The sequence below is a fragment of the Staurois parvus genome, unplaced genomic scaffold, assembly GCF_062004578.1.
Source record: "Staurois parvus isolate SC_StPar_1 unplaced genomic scaffold, SC_StPar_1.0 ptg000362l, whole genome shotgun sequence".
In the NCBI taxonomy this organism is placed as follows: Eukaryota; Metazoa; Chordata; class Amphibia; order Anura; family Ranidae; genus Staurois; species Staurois parvus.
Genome location: NW_028318158.1, coordinates 10517418 through 10539615, shown reverse-complemented (window position 1 = coordinate 10539615; position 22198 = coordinate 10517418). Strand labels below are relative to the sequence as shown.

The 22198-nt window shown below is 42.3% G+C and overlaps 1 protein-coding gene across 5 annotated transcripts in view; it reads left to right on the top strand.

Annotated features, from left to right (window-relative positions):
- The window catches only part of CDC42BPA (CDC42 binding protein kinase alpha), a 364329-nt gene that overhangs the window by 294853 nt on the left and 47278 nt on the right, over positions 1-22198 (top strand). For 2 of the 5 annotated variants that reach the window (XM_089685105.1, XM_089685108.1), the window contains exons 18-25: positions 1815-1920; positions 2652-2800; positions 5498-5589; positions 6791-6867; positions 10238-10321; positions 14051-14170; positions 15616-15696; positions 17558-17663. In XM_089685105.1, the coding sequence (XP_089541231.1) occupies positions 1815-1920; positions 2652-2800; positions 5498-5589; positions 6791-6867; positions 10238-10321; positions 14051-14170; positions 15616-15696; positions 17558-17663 (815 nt within the window). The remainder of the gene's footprint in view (positions 1-1814; positions 1921-2651; positions 2801-5497; positions 5590-6790; positions 6868-10237; positions 10322-14050; positions 14171-15615; positions 15697-17557; positions 17664-22198) is intronic. The other 3 variants (XM_089685106.1, XM_089685109.1, XM_089685107.1) reach the window with 2 other exon arrangements.

Below are 22198 nucleotides of genomic sequence, written 5' to 3'. Positions count from 1 at the left end.
GCTAATTGGCTATTCAGAAAGTCCATTTTGTTTACCTTGACGTGAACCTGCACACACTTAGTCAATTCAGCTGAGCAAGTTATGATAAAATATCTAAGCAGAGATTACCTTTAGTGAAAACCACGTCAAAATGACCATCAGAACCAGAATTCTAGACGGCTAAAATTAGGTGTGAAGCTTGACTTTTTCTTTAGAAGTCGAATTTGGCCCCACCAACCTAGACTCCTTTGTGGTCCTTTAACATAACTGTTGGCTTGACTGACCATAAGAATAGTTGTAGTGGTAACAGGTCCAAGTCTGACCTATAGGAATTGTCAAGATTTATATATAACTTCAGCTGCATATACACTTTATTGCCAAAAGTATTGGGACACCTGACGTGATTCGTCACTTCAGAGAACACGTCTCCACTGCTCTGTAGTCCGGTGGCGATGTGCTTTACACCACAGCATCTGACGCTTTGCATTGCACTTGGTGATGTAAGGGTTGGATGCAGCTGCTCGGCCATGGAAACCCATTCTATGAAGCTCTCTAAGCACTGTTGTTGTGCTAATCTGAAGGCCACATGATGTTTGGAGGTCTTTAGTTATTGACTCTGCAAACAGTTGGCGACTTCTACGCACTGTGCGTGCCAGCATGCGCTGACCCCACTTTGTCATTTTACATGGCCTACCACTTGGTGGCTGAGTTGCTGTTGTTCCCAGTTGCTTCCACTTTGTTATAACACCACTAACATATGACTGTGGAATATTTAGTAGCAAGGAAATGTCACTGATGGACTTATTGCACAGGTGACAACCTATCACGGTACCACACTTGAATTCACTGAGCTCCTGAGAGCGACCCATTCTTTCACAAATGTTTGTAGAAGCAGTCTGCATGCCTAGGTGCTTGATTATATACACTTTTGGCCATGAAGGTGATTGAAACACCTGAATCCAATGATTTGGAGGGATGTCCCAATACTTTTTACAATATAGTGTATCTCTGGATCTACTGTTTTGTTTTGACATTCAATTTACAGTTTTGTTATCATATGATCAGTGTAAAATAACAGGTTTGTGTAAAGCCCAGCAGCTTGCTGTGGACCACCCTCCCTCAATGCTTCCCTTAAGTCTACGCCGCACCAGCTGGTTATGTGATGCACTGGGTCCTCTTCCTTTTCATGCCAGTGGGTAGTCCTGGATGATGTAGAGGGTGGGGCAGTGACACCCATCACTCAGTCTTCTTGATTAACACTGGATGTATGACTGATGACTGAGTGCATCTTGTGGCCAAGTGGAAGTACTGTTGCTGAAAAACCTCTAAAATTCCAGCACTTATCAGAGATCTTAAAGCTGATCTCCAGAAAAGTAAAATCCTCCCAAGCAAGGGTTAACTGCTCTTTTATGTCTAGGAGAAAAGCTTTTTTATTTTCATGATCATCCACTCCTGCAAGCTCCTCCATACTGTTCGACTGATCCCTTCAGCCTCTTTTTCCCCGCACGTTGGTGGTTAGGTGCCCTTTGATGTCATCAAGATGGCTGCAGGGCTCATAGCTGGCGTAGCAGAGGATTAGGTAAGTAAAAGTTCTTTTCCCATAGTCTAGACAGAAACGAGCAGTTAAACCCTTGCAGTGCAGGCGCAGCCCCACTGCAAGGAAGCACTTTTACTTTTCTTGAAGTTCAGCTTTAGGATTCCTGAATTGTGTGAATTAGGATTCTGCATTGCTGTCTCCATTAGATATAGGAAACAGGTGCATGTTACAAGTTGGTCTATGTTGGTTTTCTGACCCCATTGTGTGGACCACTTTAAAAATCTGTCTCTCTCCTCAGGGTGAGTGATGAGAAGGATGCACGGGGATACCTTCAGGCCTTGGCCTCCAAAATGACAGAAGAGCTGGAGACTCTGAGAAATTCCAGCCTGGGGGCTCGAGCCACGGTAAGAAACCTTCTGCTTTTGGGGCTCTTCTCTTCATACAATCACTGTTCACAATGCACATACACGCTGAACTGTCAAAAGGCAATGAAAGCTAGCAGTATCTGTATGCTTTCTCATTAAGCTAGCAGTATCTGTATGCTTTCTCATTAAGCTAGCAGTATCTGTATGCTTTCTCATTAAGCTAGCAGTATCTGTATGCTTTCTCATTAAGCTAGCAGTATCTGTATGCTTTCTCATTAAGCTAGCAGTATCTGTATGCTTTCTCATTAAGCTAGCAGTATCTGTATGCTTTCTCATTAAGCTAGCAGTATCTGTATGCTTTCTCATTAAGCTAGCAGTCTTCTTAAAATACAAGGTCTCTGCACCCAGAACAGCTGGTTTATTGCACAGATAGCCATTTATTCCAAACTACATACAGCTCTTTCAGGCTTTTTGACCATCAGCAGTGCAGTGTATGGAAACCATGACTTGGAGGATTTGAGGAGCAGTGGGAAGGTATAAATAGGTTATGATAATGAAGGAAGAAAGGAACAAAAAGTCTATCATAAGTCTATCATGCTATCGAGAAAAGGGTAATTTCTTCCTTTAAATGTTTTGATGCCCTACTGATTCATATGGCACGAATTTTTATTTTAATGATTGGCCCACTTCACGAAAGGTCCTCTTGCCTACTAGTTTATATGTGATAACTCTGAAATAACATGGCTTGTTCATTGCTCCCCCTGTGGTAGGACATGCCTTGGAAGATGCGACGTTTAGCCAAGCTTGATATGTCAGCCAGGTTGGAGTTGCAGTCTGCTCTGGATGCCGAAATTCGGGCTAAGCAAACCATCCAGGAGGAGCTCAACAAGGCCAAGGCGGCCAGCATTGCTACAGAATGGTATGTGTGTCACCTGTCACAAGGTGTCGATCTTCACAAACTCTGCAAATGACCACAAGCCACTCCTTTCTATTATCAGATTGTGCATTTGTCCCTATCTGACATTCACTAATTTTGAAAGTAAATCTCCACCTGATATTCTAAACCTTAACAAGACTCTGGCCCTTCCCTTTCAATCATTAAATTTTAGTTATTTCAATTGTGGAGGCTCAGGATCATATGTGGGTGTTACATAGGGTGATCTGCATGCAAATACAGCCTGACTAGGAATGCCCACTCCTTCAGACTGACATCTACCCATCAAGACGTTATGCTGTAACTCCTTCCAGGAGCAAGCCCATTGCTCACATCAGTTGTGAAGGCTCTGAGGCAGTGTTGTGATGTTGTCAGGAAGCTATGTATAGCACCCTGCCAGCCCTCCCGCAAGCTATGATCTGCCTACATTGCTTGGAGAAACCCAATCATGACATCACTGGCTCTAAAATTAGGTATGCAAATTTAATTAGCATGTTAATGAAGGGGGGAGAGATGAATCAGTGAAGGTAAAATAAGTAGAATAAACTTTAGCTTCACAGTATAAACTCAGGACCCGGCATTCACTATATCTGGTCTCCCACAGTACACAAAACATGGAAATTCAATTAGTTTAGTAAGTATAAACTGCTAAATACCTTTTCTCATTAGCAGTATATAGCAGTCTTGTAACTTCTAGCTGAGCACTGTTAAAGCTTTTAGGAGTTTTCATTCTGCTCTGACTGTCCTATGAGGCTGCACCACCCCTGACCCTCTGTTTGGACAGTGCTGATTTGCCCTGTGCTGATCACATGTACCCTCACAAATAAAAAAAAACCTCTCTAGCAATACACACTAAACTGAGCATGTGCAGAGTGTCTCCTAGAGCTCTGTACTATCAGCAATGGATTGGGGACCGTAGAAGAAGAGGAAGATCAGAGAAGACAGGATCAAACAGCCTTTTTAATCTATGTGGAGTATTAGCAGTGTGCAAAAAAGGCTGTTTAATCCTATAACACTTTAAACACAGAAAGGTTTTTTGAAAAATTGAATTATCATGTTAATAGGGGGCAGGGGGTGTTAATGTGGAACCAGAGCAGGCAAAATATAAGCATAAAACTACAGCTTTAATTCTGCAGCTTTCTTAAAAAAAAAATCAGGTGGTCCTGCTAAGAAGGTCTTTGTTCATGCACTTCCTGATATAGAGTGACAACACACTCTCACTGTGTCCCAGTTGCTCTGTGTTGTTGCCATGTTACACGGTTTTATAATGGACACATCAATGGGAAATGCCTTAAAAAAAATGAGAGTTTACAGGAGATCAGCAATGCTGAGATGCAGCAAAAGCTGATGCAGAAATGAATCCAGACTATTGTTTGACGCACTGTGTCAGCTTTTTAGCGCCATCATCCAATTAGGGTTTACAGCTACTTCAAGATGGTATTTTAACACCATCTAGTGGTCAGTTTATAAACTTAACTTTCAGTGCGTCACTTGATGAATATGTTTCTGACAAGTGAAATGAGGTGGAATAATTGTAATTACAGTTGTTATATCCTGGAAAGGTTTGTAAACATGGCAGTGACAACAATGTGGCTGTTATTGCACCAATCAGTCTTTCATTGTAAAATCGCTGGTACCTGTAGTGATCAGCAGGGTGCAGCTATCTTGTTTACCTTGTTTAGAAAGTAGTTACAAATAAAATAACAATGTAACAAGTTACTTCCCTTTAGAAGTTGTTGAAGTAAATGGTGCAGGTCAATTTTTCATTCGATTTCTCGATTTTAACCACTTGCCCTCCTGAGGATTTACCCCCCTTCCAACGACCAGGCCATTTTTTGAGTTACGGCGCTGCGTTACTTTGACAATTGCGCAGTCATGCAACGCTGCACCCAAATTAAATTTACGTCCTTTTTTTCCCACAAATTGAGCTTTCTTTCGGTGGTATTTGCATTTTTTATTTTTTTGCGCTAGAACAAAAAAAGGATCTACAATTTTGAGAAAAAAAGAAATATTTTGGACTTTTTGCTATTAAACATGTCCAGGAAAATTTTTTTAAAAATCTAATTTCGTCATAAATCTACACCAAAATGAGTTCTGCTCCATGTCTGCTAAAAAAAAATCCCAATACGTGTAAATTAATTGGTTTTTGTGAAAGTTATAGCATTTACAAATGGTATTTATACTGGGATTTTTAAAACATTTTATTAGTAAATAAATGGCACTGGGCAGGAAGGGGTTAACATGAGGGGAGGTCAAAGGGTTAACTGTGTGCAGGGAATGTTTTACTGGGGGCGGTGTCAGTGTGCTTCACTGTAATAACACTGCTTTGCATGGCTGTGCTGTGCACAGCCATGCAAAGCAGTGTGCATGAGCCGACAGGGAGAACTGTTTTGTTTCCAAACCGTTCTCCTCCCCATCAGAGATCTTCTGAGATCACCGGGCGCTGGCAAGTAATTACCGGCCAGGACCCGGTGATTGACAGCCGCGGCCGTGAATGACTGCGTGGCTTGCGTGCGCCCCCCCCCCCCACCTGTAAATGCAAAATCAAGAATATATATGTGATTTTGCGCACCCGTGCCGCCCTGCAGCAGTATTTCTGCTAAAGGGGGAACGGGAAGTGGTTAAAGTGATAGCTGTTGGACTCTAGCTAAACCTTGTTCATTTTTATAATTGACCTGACAGTAAACTGCAGGAGTCAGAGAAGAAGAACCAGGAGTTGGTGGCAGAAATTGAGAAGCTGAAATGGGAGACTGAAGAGTTCCGATCGGAAAAAGGTAACAGACGCTAGAGGGCACACTGCTAGTCAGTGCTGTGTGGTATACCGACGACAGGTAACATATACAAGGACCAATCCTAGGCAGCTATTCTGGCAAGTATTTCAAAAATATCGTCCAGGATTTTTTAGTTTGTGTTATCATCCTTTTGGGGAGATTTTCCTTCACTTCTCTCCCAGAGACACAACCTGAACTGAGAGGAAATCACCTGTCACTGGGACAGGGGTACTCATTGAAAAATTTACCCTCTTTTTATTTTCTGGTAACAAATTAAAAATGGTGGATTTTTTGTCACTTTCACTAGGACAAATAGAGAGGGCGAATCTCCCCAGACAAAGGGTCCAACCCTTCCACATTCTCTTTGTAACTTAATGCTGAACTCTAGCCAGATATAAAAGACAGATATTAGGCATAAATTAATGCACACATTCATAAAACTGAATACAACATTAGATTTTAATACATCATTAAATGTATATTTTAAATGCAAGTGCAGCATAAGTATCTACAGTCAACATGGTATCAGCCTCTTACAGTCCTTGGACAGCAGAACTCAGACTGGAAGAAAAAGAGGCAACACAATAAGCAAATTGGCTACTGTGTTGTCAAGAAGCATGCTCATAGAAGAGAGCAGAGTGACAAAAACATGAGCTCTTCCGTTTGCTGCTTCTCCTTCCACTGTTGAGTCACAGTCTGGGGCTGGTCTAGGATGACTTGGGCTCAGAGAAAATTAGTTGAATGATGCTGACCATCAGACTGAGGACATCTAGTGACCGAGAAAAAGAAAATCTCTAGATTGAAGGTGGATATTGCAGCAAAAGCTGGTTAATTGGCTATTCATTTCATATTTTGGGCTGGAGTACTGCTATAAAAATGTATTTGTATATACTATTACTTGATGCAAGGGTTTTTTTTGTTTTTGTATATATATATATATGTTAGTGCTCCATTTCAACGTTATCTTTCATAAAAACTTCTCTGCTAAGATAAGCGAACACTCCCTGCTTGAGTTTCATTACATACAAAGCCAGGTCTTGGGAAGTGAGTTTAATAACTCTGCCGTTAATAATTATTCACTTGGTCGTGGGAGTTGGTCATGCCATGTTTTACTATTCTTAATATTGTCTTGCAGTATCCAGAAGCCTCTTCAGGATGGTTTTATTAATATTTAAAGGGGTATTGTGTGTGTTTTATTGTCTAGGTGTCAAACATCAGGAATCACAGAATTCATTCTTAGCGTTTCTGAATGCACCTACCTCTGTGCTGGATCACTTTGAGGTAAGTGTGCCCTATAACTGGAATATGTAGATATTTCTTGCAAAACATGGTTAAGTTCTCTCTTTGTTGGTAAAAATATGCGTATACTGATTTTCTGTACGTTGGGTAGAGAGTGGTGTATGGTTTGGTACCTGTAAAATATCAGGAGTCCAGGTATAGATCATGTTCCTTGTAGCTGCTTCTTGTACTGCAGGTACACTAGTAAGGCTGACAGGTGGGATGGTTTTAGCAGGCTTGGAGATATAAAGCACATAAAGTAAGTTTGTACCAAAAGTATTTTGTTATAAATGGGGGGAAAGACAACTTGGCCTGAATACTAAACACAGCCATATACTGATAGGTCATCAACCCAAAAATAAACAGTGTACAAAAAAGCCTGACCAACCAATATTTTAACCATACATCACAGCCAAGTTAAAAGTTACTGTAGTTTAATACAATATATTGTAAAACTATCAGGATAAACATTACACCAGATAATGCTTCATTACAAAATTGTCCATGAAAGTTGATGGCTATTGTCATAAGTCAAACTATCAATGCTTTTCATGGTCAGCGCAGATTCTTCGAGACTTCATATTCACATATGACAGATGCCTTGTACATACATATTTTCATCTTTAAGTAAAAAAAAATAAACATACGTGCATGTAGGTCCTTGGGTTCAACTTCTGATTGTCTTTGTAGAACCTGGCCATATGGCTTTGGATATCATCACCAAACAAAGGTTAGACATTGTTCCATTGTGGTGCACATACACTGTGCAGGTAATGGGGATTATGTTTTAATTAAAACAAAGTAAATAAACCACAACTGATATGTACATTAAAGTAGTAAACTGCTACAAGAAAAACAAATGTGGGCCACTGCAGGTTTAAGTTATAATGTACTAGCAAGAACCACACACTAGCACATTATGACAGACTTGCCTGTACAAGGAGCCCTCCAGCACAGGGTTGTCACAGCTCCCGGGTCCTGCCATCTTCACCCAGTCTTCATTCCGAGTTAGCGGACTCTATGAATGGCTGGAGTTGCAATGATGTCACTCCCTGCGCATGTGCTTGGGAGACCCGGCTCTGGCACAGAGCTCTGAAGGTCCAGCACGGCCATGCTGTCCCTTCAGAGTGCATGCACTGGTGATGTCACTGACTGCATGCTGTGTGAATATCTCCTAAACAATGCAAGTTTAGGAGATATTCACCGTACATACAGGTAAACCTAATTATGGGCTTGCCTGTAGGTAAAACTTAAAAAGTGAACTATACTTCCATTTAAGCTGGAGATAATCGCAGAAGAAATAAAGAATCTCTTTAAAGAGCAGGTGGCTCTTGCTTTGCTCAAAGATACAGTAAAGAAGAACAAGAAGTAGCATGGGAAACATAAAACATAACTAGCAAATCAAACAGCAAGTTCAGCCTCTCTCCTCATATTAAGTTGTTCCTTCCCATCATGGACAAGACATGGGAACTGGATGTCAGTAAGCCCAAAGACTACATGCTACAGTGCGATGTCCCCAAGGTCTTTTTATACTCGAGCCTCTAAAATTAAAGCTTATTATGCATTCACTTGATCTTGTTGGTTGGAATAGCAGAAGGGTGACAGCATAGTAGCTCTTTCCTGGGGTGTTAAATTTTTTTCTATGAATAATGCCAATCGTTGATTTTAATCCAGAGTCCCCTATTTCTTAAAAATGCATAATCATTTTTCTAAATAAAACATCCTTTGTAGCAGCTTTTACTGTTCCAGTGGTTGGGGGTTTCTCGAAGAAAGGTGCTTCTGACAGCAGACATATGTGTGCCCATTCTTTATTGGCCATAGTAATGTTTGAGTGGGCTCCCAATAACTACAAAGAACCAGCCTAGGATCCCTTTGTACGTCACGCTGTGGGTTTTTACTGTCTTCGCACCATAAAAAACTCCTCTGAATCATGGTGATGGTTAAGGAATGTTTTATGTAAATGACAGAATATAATGGATACATTAAAACAGAAAAAAATACCGCATAAGCTATTTGACTGCTGCTGATGTCAGGATGTGACTCTGTCCTGTTATACCAGATGGCACAATGGAGAGATCAGAGAGGGATGACTGTTACATAACTGATCGTCTCATTGTTATTTGCTATTTAATCATAAAGCAAAGGACAGGAAGTCTTTGGTGATCGCATAATAGGCCAAGAACCCACAGAGAATTTGGAAGAGTTGAGATTAATTATTTCATATCAAGGCAAGACTCTTTCATCATCTTGCAGAGGGGGCGGTACATTTCCTCTACTTACCTGGTCTCCTTTGGGTAAAACGTATCTGCCTCCAGCCAGGTATAGGGCCCTCTGATGGTTTTGTATAAAAAAAATTAAGCCATCTGGTTGGTGTCATTTGCCCTTCTAAATATTTGTTATTTGTGCTTATGTACTGTAAATCACATTCCTTTACTTGTGCTTTTGTTACTTGTATTGGGCCAGCTGCTGCATCATGACAGTGTAAAGCCATGTTATTTGTTGTATCCAGCACTCTACTCTCTAAGCTGCATTGAATTGTAATATATATTTGGAATCTTGGCCCGAGCCACAGCAAAGGCTCAGCTGACATGAAGATTTCCACTTGTGGCAGTACGACAGTTCACTAAAAGACCTTACTGAACTCCGAGTTCTTATTCTGATGTTCCCATTTCTAAACAGCATGTTTGGGATTCTTTTGTATTTTTTTTAGTTTAGATAGAGATCAGCTTGATGCGTTAGTGTGTATCTAAAGCCCAAACTACTTTTTTGTTTAAATTTGGATAACGTGGTGGTATAGGGATTAGAACCCCTGTGAGATTTTTTGCATTTTTAAAGTGGTGAGGAAAGCTAGATAGTTTATAATAAAGCCGTGGGTTTTTTAAATTAAATTAGACAGGCAGCTCTGTTTTTCCCAATGTGGAAGATTATTATGGAGACAGGAATACAGGATAAAGCATAGAAACGCCACTCTGCTAGTAAAAGCTTCAGTATAAGATTTTACTTGCAATATTCAGGTGAACTCCAGTGCATTTTAAGGGCTGCAAATGTCCCTGTTTGGGTGACATATGTCTAGGAGAAGATTTCGCTAAATTTGGGGACATTGTTGTACCTATGAGACAGGAAGTGTATGGAAATCTCCCCAAATGGGATACAGACAAGACAAAAACAAAGGATTTCTGGCATTTTTTGTACTTTTTGAACTTTTAGAAAATCTCAGAGGTCTCGTCATTGTTATCTGACCTGTATAGAGCACATGTTCCCTTGCTGTATATTCTCTGTGTAGTGGCAGCGTGATGCGGCTGCAGTGTTAGTATGTATGTCAGCACTGCGTGTGAGCGGTGAGTGTGTGTAACCTGTCTCCTCTTTCTTGAAGCGATCTCCGTCCTGCAATCCGGCCAGTAGAGGCAGACGTGTAAGAGGCTGTCTTGCTTTGTGTGCTCCCCCTTTTCTGCCTGTGGTATAAATGTCTTTGTTTTACATGGGTCATGTCAGGCTTTTTCTGCCTGCTGCATGCTGGCTGGCTGCATTCCTGCTCCGCTTTCTCTTTTGCATAACCAATCCAAGGGGACAGCTACCAGTACACAGTGACTGCAGGCTTCATTTCTGAGCCAGGGATCACCCTCATTCTCTGGATGCATTCATGCTAAGCTACTTGTTTATCACACAGAACAGCCTTTTTCTGTTTGGTTGGGAAGAAATGCACAACACAGACCATGCTTTGGAAAACCACTGATGTTGGCGCCATAATCAGAATACAGTGAGGTGTCATGTTTAAAGGGACCCTGTCAGGGGCAATACTGTCACAGTTAAGGCTTCAATCCAGTTTCTGGGCGTGGGGGGGTTTGATGTTTCCTGACTACCATAGGTGCGGCTAGTTCCAGAGTAGATCACATCTCTGCAGTATCATGCAAATGGTTAAAGCACATATGTCAAACACAAGGCCTGCATGCCCAATCCGTCAGGCCTTCTCATGTGGCCTTTGCACCCAGTTTTGCAGCTGGAACACGGCTGAACTCAATTCTGCTACCTACAGCACACGAAGGTACTAGAACTGGGCCAGGTAGGAGAGAGTAGAGATGCAAGGAAGCTTGGAGGGGGGTTAGAGTTGGGGTTGTGCACCCTAAACCCTGCACTCTGTACACAGCAACCCCTGAACTCTGCAGTCTGTACACAGCGCATCCTTGAATCTGCACTCTGTACATAGCACACCCCTAAATCCTGCACTCTGTATGAAGTACACCTCTGAACACTGCACTCCCATAGGGCACCCCTGGAACTGCGCTCTGTACATAGTGCACCCCTGGAACTACGTAACACACTCCTGAACCTTGCACTATGTAGGTAGCGCACTCCGGATACAACCGGTCCTTTGAGGGAACCATACTACTGAAGAAGCCCGCTATGAAATTGAGTTTGTCACCCCTGGGTTAAAGTATTTACATATATTCAATAAGCAATAAAAGATCTTAAAACAAGCAATCACTGACCTCTCTAGCTGCTGTACGCATTGCGTAGTGTGTGAAGTGATATATTCTCAAGATCATAGCAGACTGTAAGGGCCCTGTCACCCCGGCTGTGTCTGTTCCGTTCCATAAATAGATGCTCTGATAAATCAGAGCTGAATGGTACAGATTTCACTTTTCTGACATCTATGTCCATTCAGTATTTTCCTCCTAATCCCCATATTAGGTCTATGGGGAGGCGGATATAAATGGACTTGTGTCTGTTAACATCCAACTACCTCCAATCAATTTATGTCAGAAAAAAACGGAAAAGGATGCAGACAGATTCAATTTTTTTTCAAACATGAACAAATGCGCATCCATTTACATCTGCCTGCCCATAGACTAACATCTGTTCAGATCTGCTTGACAAACTGACAGGCCTGTCTGGTCAGATCACTGTGAAAGGGGCCTAAAGTCAGTTTCTATGTGTTTAGAGGGCTGACAGGTTGCCAGGATTCTGTTGTAATAGGTAAGGTTTCAGGTCCTCTGTTTTGAAATTTGAAAATGATTTCTTGCACAATGCCTTTGGCTGCAGAGGTGAATGAAAGCTGGTTTTAAAGAGAATTTACTGTTAGAATATGTAAATACATTAGTGTGTATAGTCAGCACAGGTTGACTTAAATTTTTTGGAAAGAGCTTTGATTTTGGAAGGCAAGCACCGTCAGCTGCTAGGCTTGGATGGGAGTCGTGGCTGTGACAGTCTTTTATACTTACTTTGGTCCTGGATGGCTTCATATTGCTTGTAACTATGGCAAAGACAGACAGTTAAAGAAGTCGTCTTAGGTGTGACTAGCTCAGCTGCCATTCTGCTTCCCAGAACATGATTGTTGTCCTGGCCACACAAACACATGACAATTTTAGGGCAGTTTCTATCACTTTTTTTTTCTTTTAAAGATCTTTTTATTGAGTTTTACAACACATAAAACATACCCTAGAAGGGGAAAACGAAGAGGAAGAGAAAAAGCCCCCCTAGCATAACAAATGTACAGGCTTAAGGTAGCCTTCATACAATAGTTTCTATTTCACTTTTAATCAGATTTCAACTGTGGAAACAATGACACAAATTCAAGGCCTGTGTACATGGGCATTTGCTCACTTACAGTGTATCTAAACCCCAAAATAAAAACGTAATATACTACAGGTTACCAAATCTTAAATGTGGTGGCTGCATTGTGGTTTTTTTTTTTTTTTTATTAATACTTTTTTCTGGCCCATAACATAATCTCTTTGAGGTGGCTCCACTGTATGGAGGAGCAGTGGTGACACCTTTGGACAGCAGCATTGTCAACCTCTGGAGTGGGTAGTGTTAGATGTACTAGCAATTTTAGATATACATTTTTTGTGTTTGGATTTAGATGTGCTTTAGGAACTTTTCTTCCAACACAAGCCAATAGGCATACAAGAGCATGATGGAGAGCAGGACTATTCTTCTCTCATAGAGCACAGAGGTCTGGGTCTCCAGTGGTCTAACATGCCACCTGCACAATGCTCCAGAAAACAATGCTGCTCAGGAAGCATGATTAATGGATTGGAGTACTGTGCTGCGACTACAGAACAGCTTTTACAGTTTTAATATTGAACACATTTTTTTTTTTAGGAAGTTGTAGCCGTTTTTCATTATGCAGCCTAAGATTGCATGGTGGTGAACACTCAGGGAGACCTTGTACAGATAAGGGTGGACTGACCCAAAAGACTCAGTTGCTCAGCAAAACTTTGCTGAAAATTGTTAATCAACAGCCATACGTGCCACAGATGTCCCTGGGAGACCCCTGTCTCTGTAGCTACTTAGCCCAAGTGGATGTCCAAAGTTTCTGGACACCTAACCATTACACCTATACGAGTTTGTTCCAAAATCATGGACATGGAGTTGACCCCTTGTGGCTGTAACAGCCTCCACTCTTCTGGGAGGACTTTACAGAAGATTTTGAAGTGCTTGGGTCAAACATTCTGTCCATAGAATCTTTTTGAGGTCAAGTACTGATGAAGAAGACAACCTGGCTTGCAATCAGCATTCCAATTCATCCCAAAGGTTTTCGGTACGATCCATGCAGGCCATTTGATTTCCTTTACACCAAACTCCTCAAAGCATGTCTTTATGGAGTTGTCTTTAAGGAATAGAAAAGGGTTTTTCCCAAATTGTTACAACACAGGTGTAAATTCACAATAGTCTAAAATGTCTTTGTATGCTGAAAGCACCTGAACAAAGTCATTTGGAGGAGCGTCCACTAGGCTTGGCCATGTGGTGTATATAGGTATATAGGATATATTTACAGAACACTTTTATAGTCCTTGCTATGTAGTCTAATAATTACAAGAAAAGGGCTGCCTGCTTGCTATTAATCAGTATTTTCTGCTACCTTCACAGTAACTCACATCTTTGCTGGGGTCCTCCCCTCTTTCACCTATAGCATACTAGTCCAGATCCAGTGTGGGTTTGTGTACTAAGCTCAATTTTTGTCACAAAGCTTTGCTTAAACTGCTTTATTTTATGTTAGTTTGCTTTAAGGTTTGCTCTCTACATACACTCGGTGGTGCATAGGGATCCTCACCTTCATGACTCAGCCATTCTATAATTTGCAGGAGTTAGGATCCCCCTTTATACTTGTGTTGCGCTCATCCCTTTTAAATTACAGATGGAGAAAATGCATTCTCAGATTTTGAAGTCTACTTTCTGTTTTCAGATGGATTCAGTGGACAACTTTACTCTGTCCAATACGCCGTCACGTGACGAGGATGCAAAATCTCAGGTCATATCACGCTCCAGATCGCCATCAACTATGAGCGACATTGAACCTGGTGAGGTAAGGCCCCTATCCAACCCATATTATTTTTTTTGCATGGAAGACTTTCAGAAACAATGACCAGGATTCTGTGCAGTAACACAGACCTACAGTTCCTGCTTTTTCTATAGACAGTAACTTGCAATTACAGGTTGACTTTAGCCATGCTTGCTGGTAAAATCTGGTAATGTACTACAAACTTAAAATCAATACAGTGATTCCTGTTTTTTGTGGTCAGATTTTCAGAGTGAACAAATATATAAAATACAGTAGAACACCTTCAAATTTTATTAAGGTGGAGCATGGGGGAGAAGACACTGTGAGGACAGGTCTAGCAGTGGGGAGGAGCAGAGAATCTGGTACATAAATCTGCTTTTCTGTACCTCCTAGACCTAAATGAGCAATTAATCCATTAATCCTTGCAGTTTGGGCACAGCCCCACTGCAAGGGATATTCTTAAAGTTTCTTGGAGTTTGGCTTTAAGAAAAATACAGAGTCCTATTTCTGTGCAGCCTGTAGGATCAATGGCAACTAAGAAATCTGAACTGAGTGTGCCATTGTCCTTCAATGAGATGCAGCACATATCACAATACAATAAGGCTACGTTCACACTAGCGTTGTGTGCAGGCGGCAGAGAGGCGTTTGGGAAGTGTTTTTAACGCTTCCCAAATGCCTCTGCCAATTCTGCACATTACAGCACATGGTGCTGTTCTAACATGAGCGTTTGCCTCGCGTCGCGTTGCGTCGCGGCAAAACGGACGCCTCTGGTCGAGTCAGGAGGCGTCGAAGCCTCCTATTCTCATCTATGGTGCCACTCCGCAAACGCCCGGCTGGCGTTTGCGGTGCTGTTGCGACGCGGTTGCGGGGCGTTTGCGGAGCGGTAACACCACTCAAACTGCATTATAGGCATTTGTGGGGCGTTATTAATGCTCGGCAAACGCCTAGCAACCTCCGCTAAACCGCGCATGCGGCGTTTGCGGAGCGTTAAAAAACGCTCCGCAAGCGCCGGACCAACACTTGCCACACGCTATAGGGGCGTTTGGCAAGCGTTGGTAAAACAGCCAAGTGTGAACAAGCCCTAAAGCAGTGTTTGCATTAACCATAGCAACCAATCAGAGTCTGATGATCTTCACCTTTGCTGTCAGACACTTTGGGGGGAATTTTTGAAAAGTGTCTGAGGCAAGTTCTGTCTCAACTGGTGCCATCGCCCAATGCAACTGTTCGGCTCTTACATTTCATTGTTTCACCACAGCTTAGAAAATGAAACTTTAAAGCTGATTGGCTGCTTTAGGCAACCACTCCAGTCGAGACAAAGATCTTTCCCAGATGCCTTTTGTTAATTCCCCCCTTTGATTCATGGTGTGCTTTGACATTGTGCAGGTGCTTTATAATGTAGATTGCTACAGGGTCTGTCTAATTTATTGTATTTCTATTCTATCATAATTCTCTCTTTATCTACCCCACAGACTACAGATCACCCTCCTCGCTCAGTACAGACACCAACATTTAGGTCTTCTTACCTGAGCTCGGGCTCCTCCACACCTAAGGTAAAAGGACATTGTAAAACCCCAGAAGAAACCTATGCATAGTAACGTCCGTCTTCTAGCATAACGCCTTCTGAAAGAGAAACTCTCTATATTGTATGTAGCAACCAAGTAGTTTATTGCTCTCCTTTTCTATCCCGTTCTGATGTTAGCATTAAAGCTGTTTCTCTGAGTAACACAGAGAGATTCAGGTACAAGACCTAAAGGACCTGATGCATCAAATGCTAACGTGTGTTCAGCATCACATAGCAGTATTTAGCAGTTCATTGTTTAGAATTTCTTAAAGCCAAGCACCAGGCAGTTTTAGGATAAAATTAATGCAGTTCTTTATTCATTAATACTTAAGAACATTTTTTTTTTAATGTAAACTGTGTAAGTACCCAAATTTAATCTGGTATCAGCCTCTTGCAGTCCTCGTACAGCAGTGCTCAAGACTTGAGCTGATAGGAGAAGAAAGTGAAGTGACAGATTATTGGTGTGCTACTTCTCTTTTCACCATCAATTCACAGGCTGGGGGAGGGACAAGACCAGGTGTTGCTTAACCGCTGCAGAGAAAAATAGGATCTCCTCTGCTAGACGGAGAGTGCTGTGTGGCAGAGCTGTTTATATCTCAGAATTGTATATATGTTTATCCCCTTTGCACCGGTGCCTCCCAGCCCTTTAAGGGTTTTAGCAGCCGAGAAATGGGTGGGATTTTAGGGTCATGTGACCACCACTGTGATTCGCTGGCATGGTGGTCACATGATCGGGAAAGGTCCCGATCACAAGAGGAGATCGGGACCTTTCCGTGAATACCGGACATGTGTGCTGGGAGCACGCAGGGCGCGTGCTCTCAGCATATATGTTTTTTTAATTGCACGCAAATGTGCGGCCGCTTGGCGTCATGGCGCAGACGCTGAGGGGCTACACATTTGCGTGCGCTCAGCGTGAAGAGGTTAATTAATAACTATAATATTATCAGAAATGAGAATAGGAAGGTTAATGGCACTGTCACCTTTTAGATGTTGCATTAAAAAAATGGGGATTCCTGGGTAGATTTACTAAAACTGGGGCACTCAGAATCTATCTTGTGCAGTTGTGCATGGTAGCCAATCATCTTCTAACCTCAAGTGATATTAAAGCAATTTTTAAAAAAATAACAAACATGTTATACTTACCTGCTCCTTGCACTGGTTTTGCACAGAACAGCCCCGATCCTCATCTTCTAAACTCCCCTACTGGTGCTCCTGGCTCTCCCCTCTCCTACCAAGTGCCCGCAAAGCAAGCAGATTGTTCTGAGGGCACCCAAACAAGCTCGATCCCGAGCTGCTGCTCTGTGTGCCCATTTACACACACAGCCATCAGCATCACCTCCTCTCTCTCCTCATTGCCTCACTGGCTGTGATTGACAGCAGTGAGAGCCAATGGCTCAGGCTGCTGTCTCAACCAATGAGGAGGGAGAGACCCTGGAGAGCCAAGGCTCTTGTGCACATCGCTGGATCGCAATGGGGCTCAGGTAAGTATTAGGAGGGCTGGGGGGGTAGAATGCATGAAGGTAAAAAACCTTGAGCCTTTACAAATACTTTCAGCTTGTTCAAATAAGCTTTGACAATAAAACCTGGAAGCTGATTGGTTTCTATGCAGAGTTGCACCAGATTTTGCACTCTCCAGTTTTTGGTAAATAACCCCCATTGTTGTAAATTAACAGAGTAAAAAATGTACAGGTTTACAGTCTGTGTGTGTATTTTTGTGATCTCTTTTCCATTCCAGAAACCAGCATTGACGAGGTTACTTGTATGTTTCTATTAAAAAGTTTGAGCATAAAAAAAATCACATATAAATGTGCCAACCAAAGAATAAAATGTTTAATTTCTTTGTTTTGTAGCCCAAAGCTCACCAATTTGTTGTGAAGACCTTCAGCACGCCAACAAAATGCAACCAATGTACATCACTGATGGTGGGTCTGATCCGACAGGGCTGCACCTGTGAAGGTAAATGCACAGCACAAGCAACCTTTCCCCTGTCTGTTCATCTAATGGTGTAACATTAAAGGGGAATTCTGAGAAAAAAACAAAAATGTTTCCTAAAACTTTGCCCCTGTATACCTGCAATGAGTTTGTTGTCTCCCCCCTGAAGATTTTTTCCCTTCATGTTATCATGTTTTCTGCCCATGTTTTAGTGCCAGTGACACCTCTAACCAGTGACTGCCTAAGGACAGATGTTGGTGTCACCCTACCTTTAATTGTTAAGGCCGATGACCTTTGGGCCAGTCATGTAATATGTTGTGACCAGTGGTGTAATTATAGCCATTGCAGCCTATGTGGCTTCCACGGGCCCCTGGAGTTAGGGAGGCAAATTCAACTATGAAGTCTGCAGTGTAGAGTCATCAGGATCATCATGCTTCTTTGCTTTATATGTTTTGATTAGGAGGCTTAGCAGTGTAGATTTATTACCCCCAGAACTTCTGCTACAGCTAATCTGTGCCAAATTAACCCTGTTGGCCTGATGCATTGTTCCTAAGGCTATTAAAAATAAACTCTCTGAGTGTCTTCTCATCTAAAACCTGCTAAGACAACTGAGGTTTATAGTTCTGCAAAAAGCCAGTGTTTATTTAACCCCCCCTTCCTGACCAGGCCATTTTTTGCGTTATGGCGCTGCGTTACTTTAACTGACAATTGCACGGTCATGCAACGCTGCAACCAAATGAAATTTACGACCTTTGTTTCCACTAACAGAGATTTCTTTTGGTGGTATTTGATCACGTGTGCGTTTTTAATTTTTTGTGCTATTAAAAAAAAAAATTGATCGACAATTTTCACAAATTTCGTCATAAATTTAGACCAAAATGTATTCTGCGACATGTCTTTGCTTAAAAAAAAAAAAACCCAATACGTGTAAATTAATTGTTTTACGTGAAAGTTATATCATTTAGAAATGGCGGTATATATTACTGGGCTTTTTAAATTTTTTTTTTTTTTTTAATTTTTACTAGTAATGGCAGTGATCAGCGACTTATAGCAGCACTGGGGGGGAACTCACTTGGTGTCACTGACATCCCCAGTGACACCAATACAGTGATCAGTGCTGAAAAAAAAAAAAAGCACTGACACTGTACTAATGGCACTGGGCAGGAAGGGGTTAACATAAGGAGAGATAAAAGGGTTAACTGTGTGCTGAATGTGTTTTACTAGGGGGCTGTGTCCGTGTGCTTCACTGTAATCACACTGCTTTGGATGGCTGTACTGTGCACAGCCATCCAAAGCAGTGTGCTTGAGCCGACAGGGAGGAGAACTGTTTTGTTTACAAACAGTTCTCCTTCCCGTCAGAGATCCTCGGCAATCACCGGCCAGGACCTAGTGATTGACAGCCGCGAATGACAGCGCAGGTAGGGCACATGCGCGCACCCCTACCCGGAAATGCAAAATCACGTATATATATATGTGATTTTGCACACCCATGCCGCCCTGTAGCAGTATTTCTGCTATAGGGCAGTCGAGAAGCAGTTAAAGAAGGGTGATTCTACCATAAGGAGTAAACTGTTCTGTCCCAGGAATATAAGAAGACACGGGCCACTCAGTGAAACTGGAGAAGAAGCAGTTTAGCCTCAAACTGCATAGGGATAAGGTAAGGATGAGGAACTCACTTCCACAATTGGTGGTGTCATCGGGAAGTATTGATAGTTTAAAAAAACTCTTAGATGGGCATCTTAGTAAACACAATATACAGGGATATGGGTTTTGACATGCACACACACACTCCTGCACAGGTTGAACTGGATGTACTATAGTCTTTATTCAACCTTACCTACTATGTACATTTGTATTAGTATTTTAGAGTAATTTTATGTTGTAGCTGTAATAAATTTGTAAGATACATAAGCATGTAACTTACACTGCAAGCCAGGGCTTAAAAGTTTGAGTCTAGACCTACTAGCCAGGCACAAACCTTACTCTCCACCAGTTGCCCCACCCAACCTTGCCCAGGTCCGCCTCCAACCCCACCCTTGGCCTGCCCCAACCCCACCCCCAGCCCTGCCCCCAACCACGCCCCCATAAAGTTTATGAAATTACATTTTTCTTTAGAATAAAGAGTCCAAAATATAAAACTGTATACAGTAATGTATATCCCAGCCCCCCTGTACTCCATTATAGTGATATGACATGTATACAGTACTTACTCCTTAAGTACCCCGCGGCGGTGGAGAGGGTGTCTCCTCTCAGTGGAGGAGAGCGGACCTCTCCTGCACCTGTCCCCTCAGCGGTGGTGCCGAAGAAGCTGGAAACCGGAACTCGGCTTCACAATGAGGCTTGGAGTGCAGCCGCTCCATCATCTGTGCTCGCCGCTAGAGAATATCTGGTGAGCGGGCGAGCGGCTTTTTCAAGCCCTGCTGTAAGCTACTACAACTCTTGTTTGTTTATTTTTTTACTCACCATTAGACTACCTCTTTCAGTAATTGCTGGCTGTGGTGGAAGGATGGTTTGGAATCTGGCTAAGGCTTTTAGATCTAACATGCTAAAAAGGACTGGTGAGCTACTAAGGACAGAGTAGTTAGCTGAAAAATGAAGGGTAAAAATGAATTGCTGATCCTCCCCGACAACTTATATGCAGTGCACTGACCTATATTACTGTAATAACTATGCTGGCAGATCTCTTTCTGCCCATCCTTGAATTAGGCATACATAACATGTTAAGATCAGCGATGGTAGTGCCTCATTGAAATCTTGCTATGGGATCCTGTGATATGTTGTGACACCCCTGGGTGTGACCTAGGGATTTTTAGTTCTATCCCTCCAGAAAACTACCCATCCTGTGTATCCACACATCATAAGCCTCCCTCTCTTTTCGGCACTTAAACTTGCCCTATCCATTCAATTTCTGAAAATAATGCTGGGACATGAAGGGCACAAATTAATATATAATAATCTCACATTTTTATGTTATATTATTATTCTTTTCATTGTTGTTGGTAAATGGTTAGAACTTCTCTTAGGGTTAAAGGCTATCTAAAACCCAAAACAAAAAATGTAATCTATTGCAGCTTACTAGTCCTTAGATGTGGTGGCTCCATTACGTTTCCTTTGTAGGATATTTTTTCCCTTTACATTCACCTAGTTGATCTAGCTAGTAACACTCTTCCTGTCCTAGGGTGGCAATGCTTACTTATTGTGCATTAGCTATGGAGAAGTATCATTGTCATCCTAGGACAGGTATAAAGAATACCTCCTTCTCTCCTCATCTCCATTACATAGAGCGGCATTGTTTTAGTTCACAGAAGATAGCTGAGAAAGCTAATGATTGCTTGAGATTTTTGCTCAGTCCTAGGGAAGTTATAGTGGTGCTAAATTTTTAGTAAGATCGACAGGAATTTAAAAGAAATGTATGTAGCCTTTAAAGGGAATGAATACGGCTGCCACATCTAAGGATTGTAAACTGCAATATAGTACATTTTTGGCTTAGATATACTTTATAGCTGAATTCTGGCATTTAGAAAATATGGTGTATATAACCGAGGCATGTATATTCTTTCTTGAATCTTGGTGTGGTTTATGTGTTTCTTCCAAATCAGTGAAATAATCCAGTTTGTTTATTAAATAAATTCCCTGTAATAAAGACTGGTCACTGCTGCACTCTCTCCTTGTGCAGGGTGACTGGTCTTGTCTCTACCCCCTCCTATAGTTTTCTGCAGACAGCCTGTAGTGGATGCAGCTGCTGTGGCTATTGAGAAATATATATAAATGTAACACCCTCCTAGTTTAGCTAGGGGGAGCTAGACCCTGATGGCTAATGAGAAGCTGATTAGCAGCTCAGGTGAGATAGTCAGAGGGGTCAAATTCTAGTCAGAACTGAGAGACTCTGCAGTCCAGCCCCTCTGGAATTTCCCCCTGCTCTGAGGCTTTCAGAGGGGGGCCTTGGAGGCAGTGGATGGATCTGAAGAGTGGTTGGCTGTACTTTTGAGGGACCTCAGCCAATCCCAAACAGGAGGCTTGGCAAGGGGCTGGAATCCCTTTAAAAGTGTTGGAGCCTGCTCAGTAGCAGGAGAGTCAGGTGGAAGAAGGAGAGAGGAAGATGTGAGGTTGAGCTGAAAGGCTGCCAGGAGGCCTAGTGGGATGGGGCCTGCCTGTGAGCCTGGAGCTAGAAAGGAGGAAAAATCAGGACTCACTGGCCCCCGGAGAGGACCACCTGTATGGCAGGGAAGGAGCAGCTCAGTTGATAGGCCTGGAAGCAGCAGCCATTACACGAGCTGTACTGGAGAGGATCTGTGTGAGTACACTTGCACCCCCTGTGCAGATAGGGTAAGGAGCACTGTGATGGGAAGGGCCTGGCATGGATTGGGGGTGGAGGGGGAGACTCCATGCAGTTTTTCCTGAATTATTATTTTTTTTAGTGCGGGCAATAGGTTTGTTTATATTCAGCTGTGAACAGGGAATCCTGCTGACAGCTGATGACTCACTGGTTGTTAAGGACGCGGCGTCCGATCATGTTTACTGCTTGTTAAGGACACTGGCGGCCGCTCACTCCTTGAGAA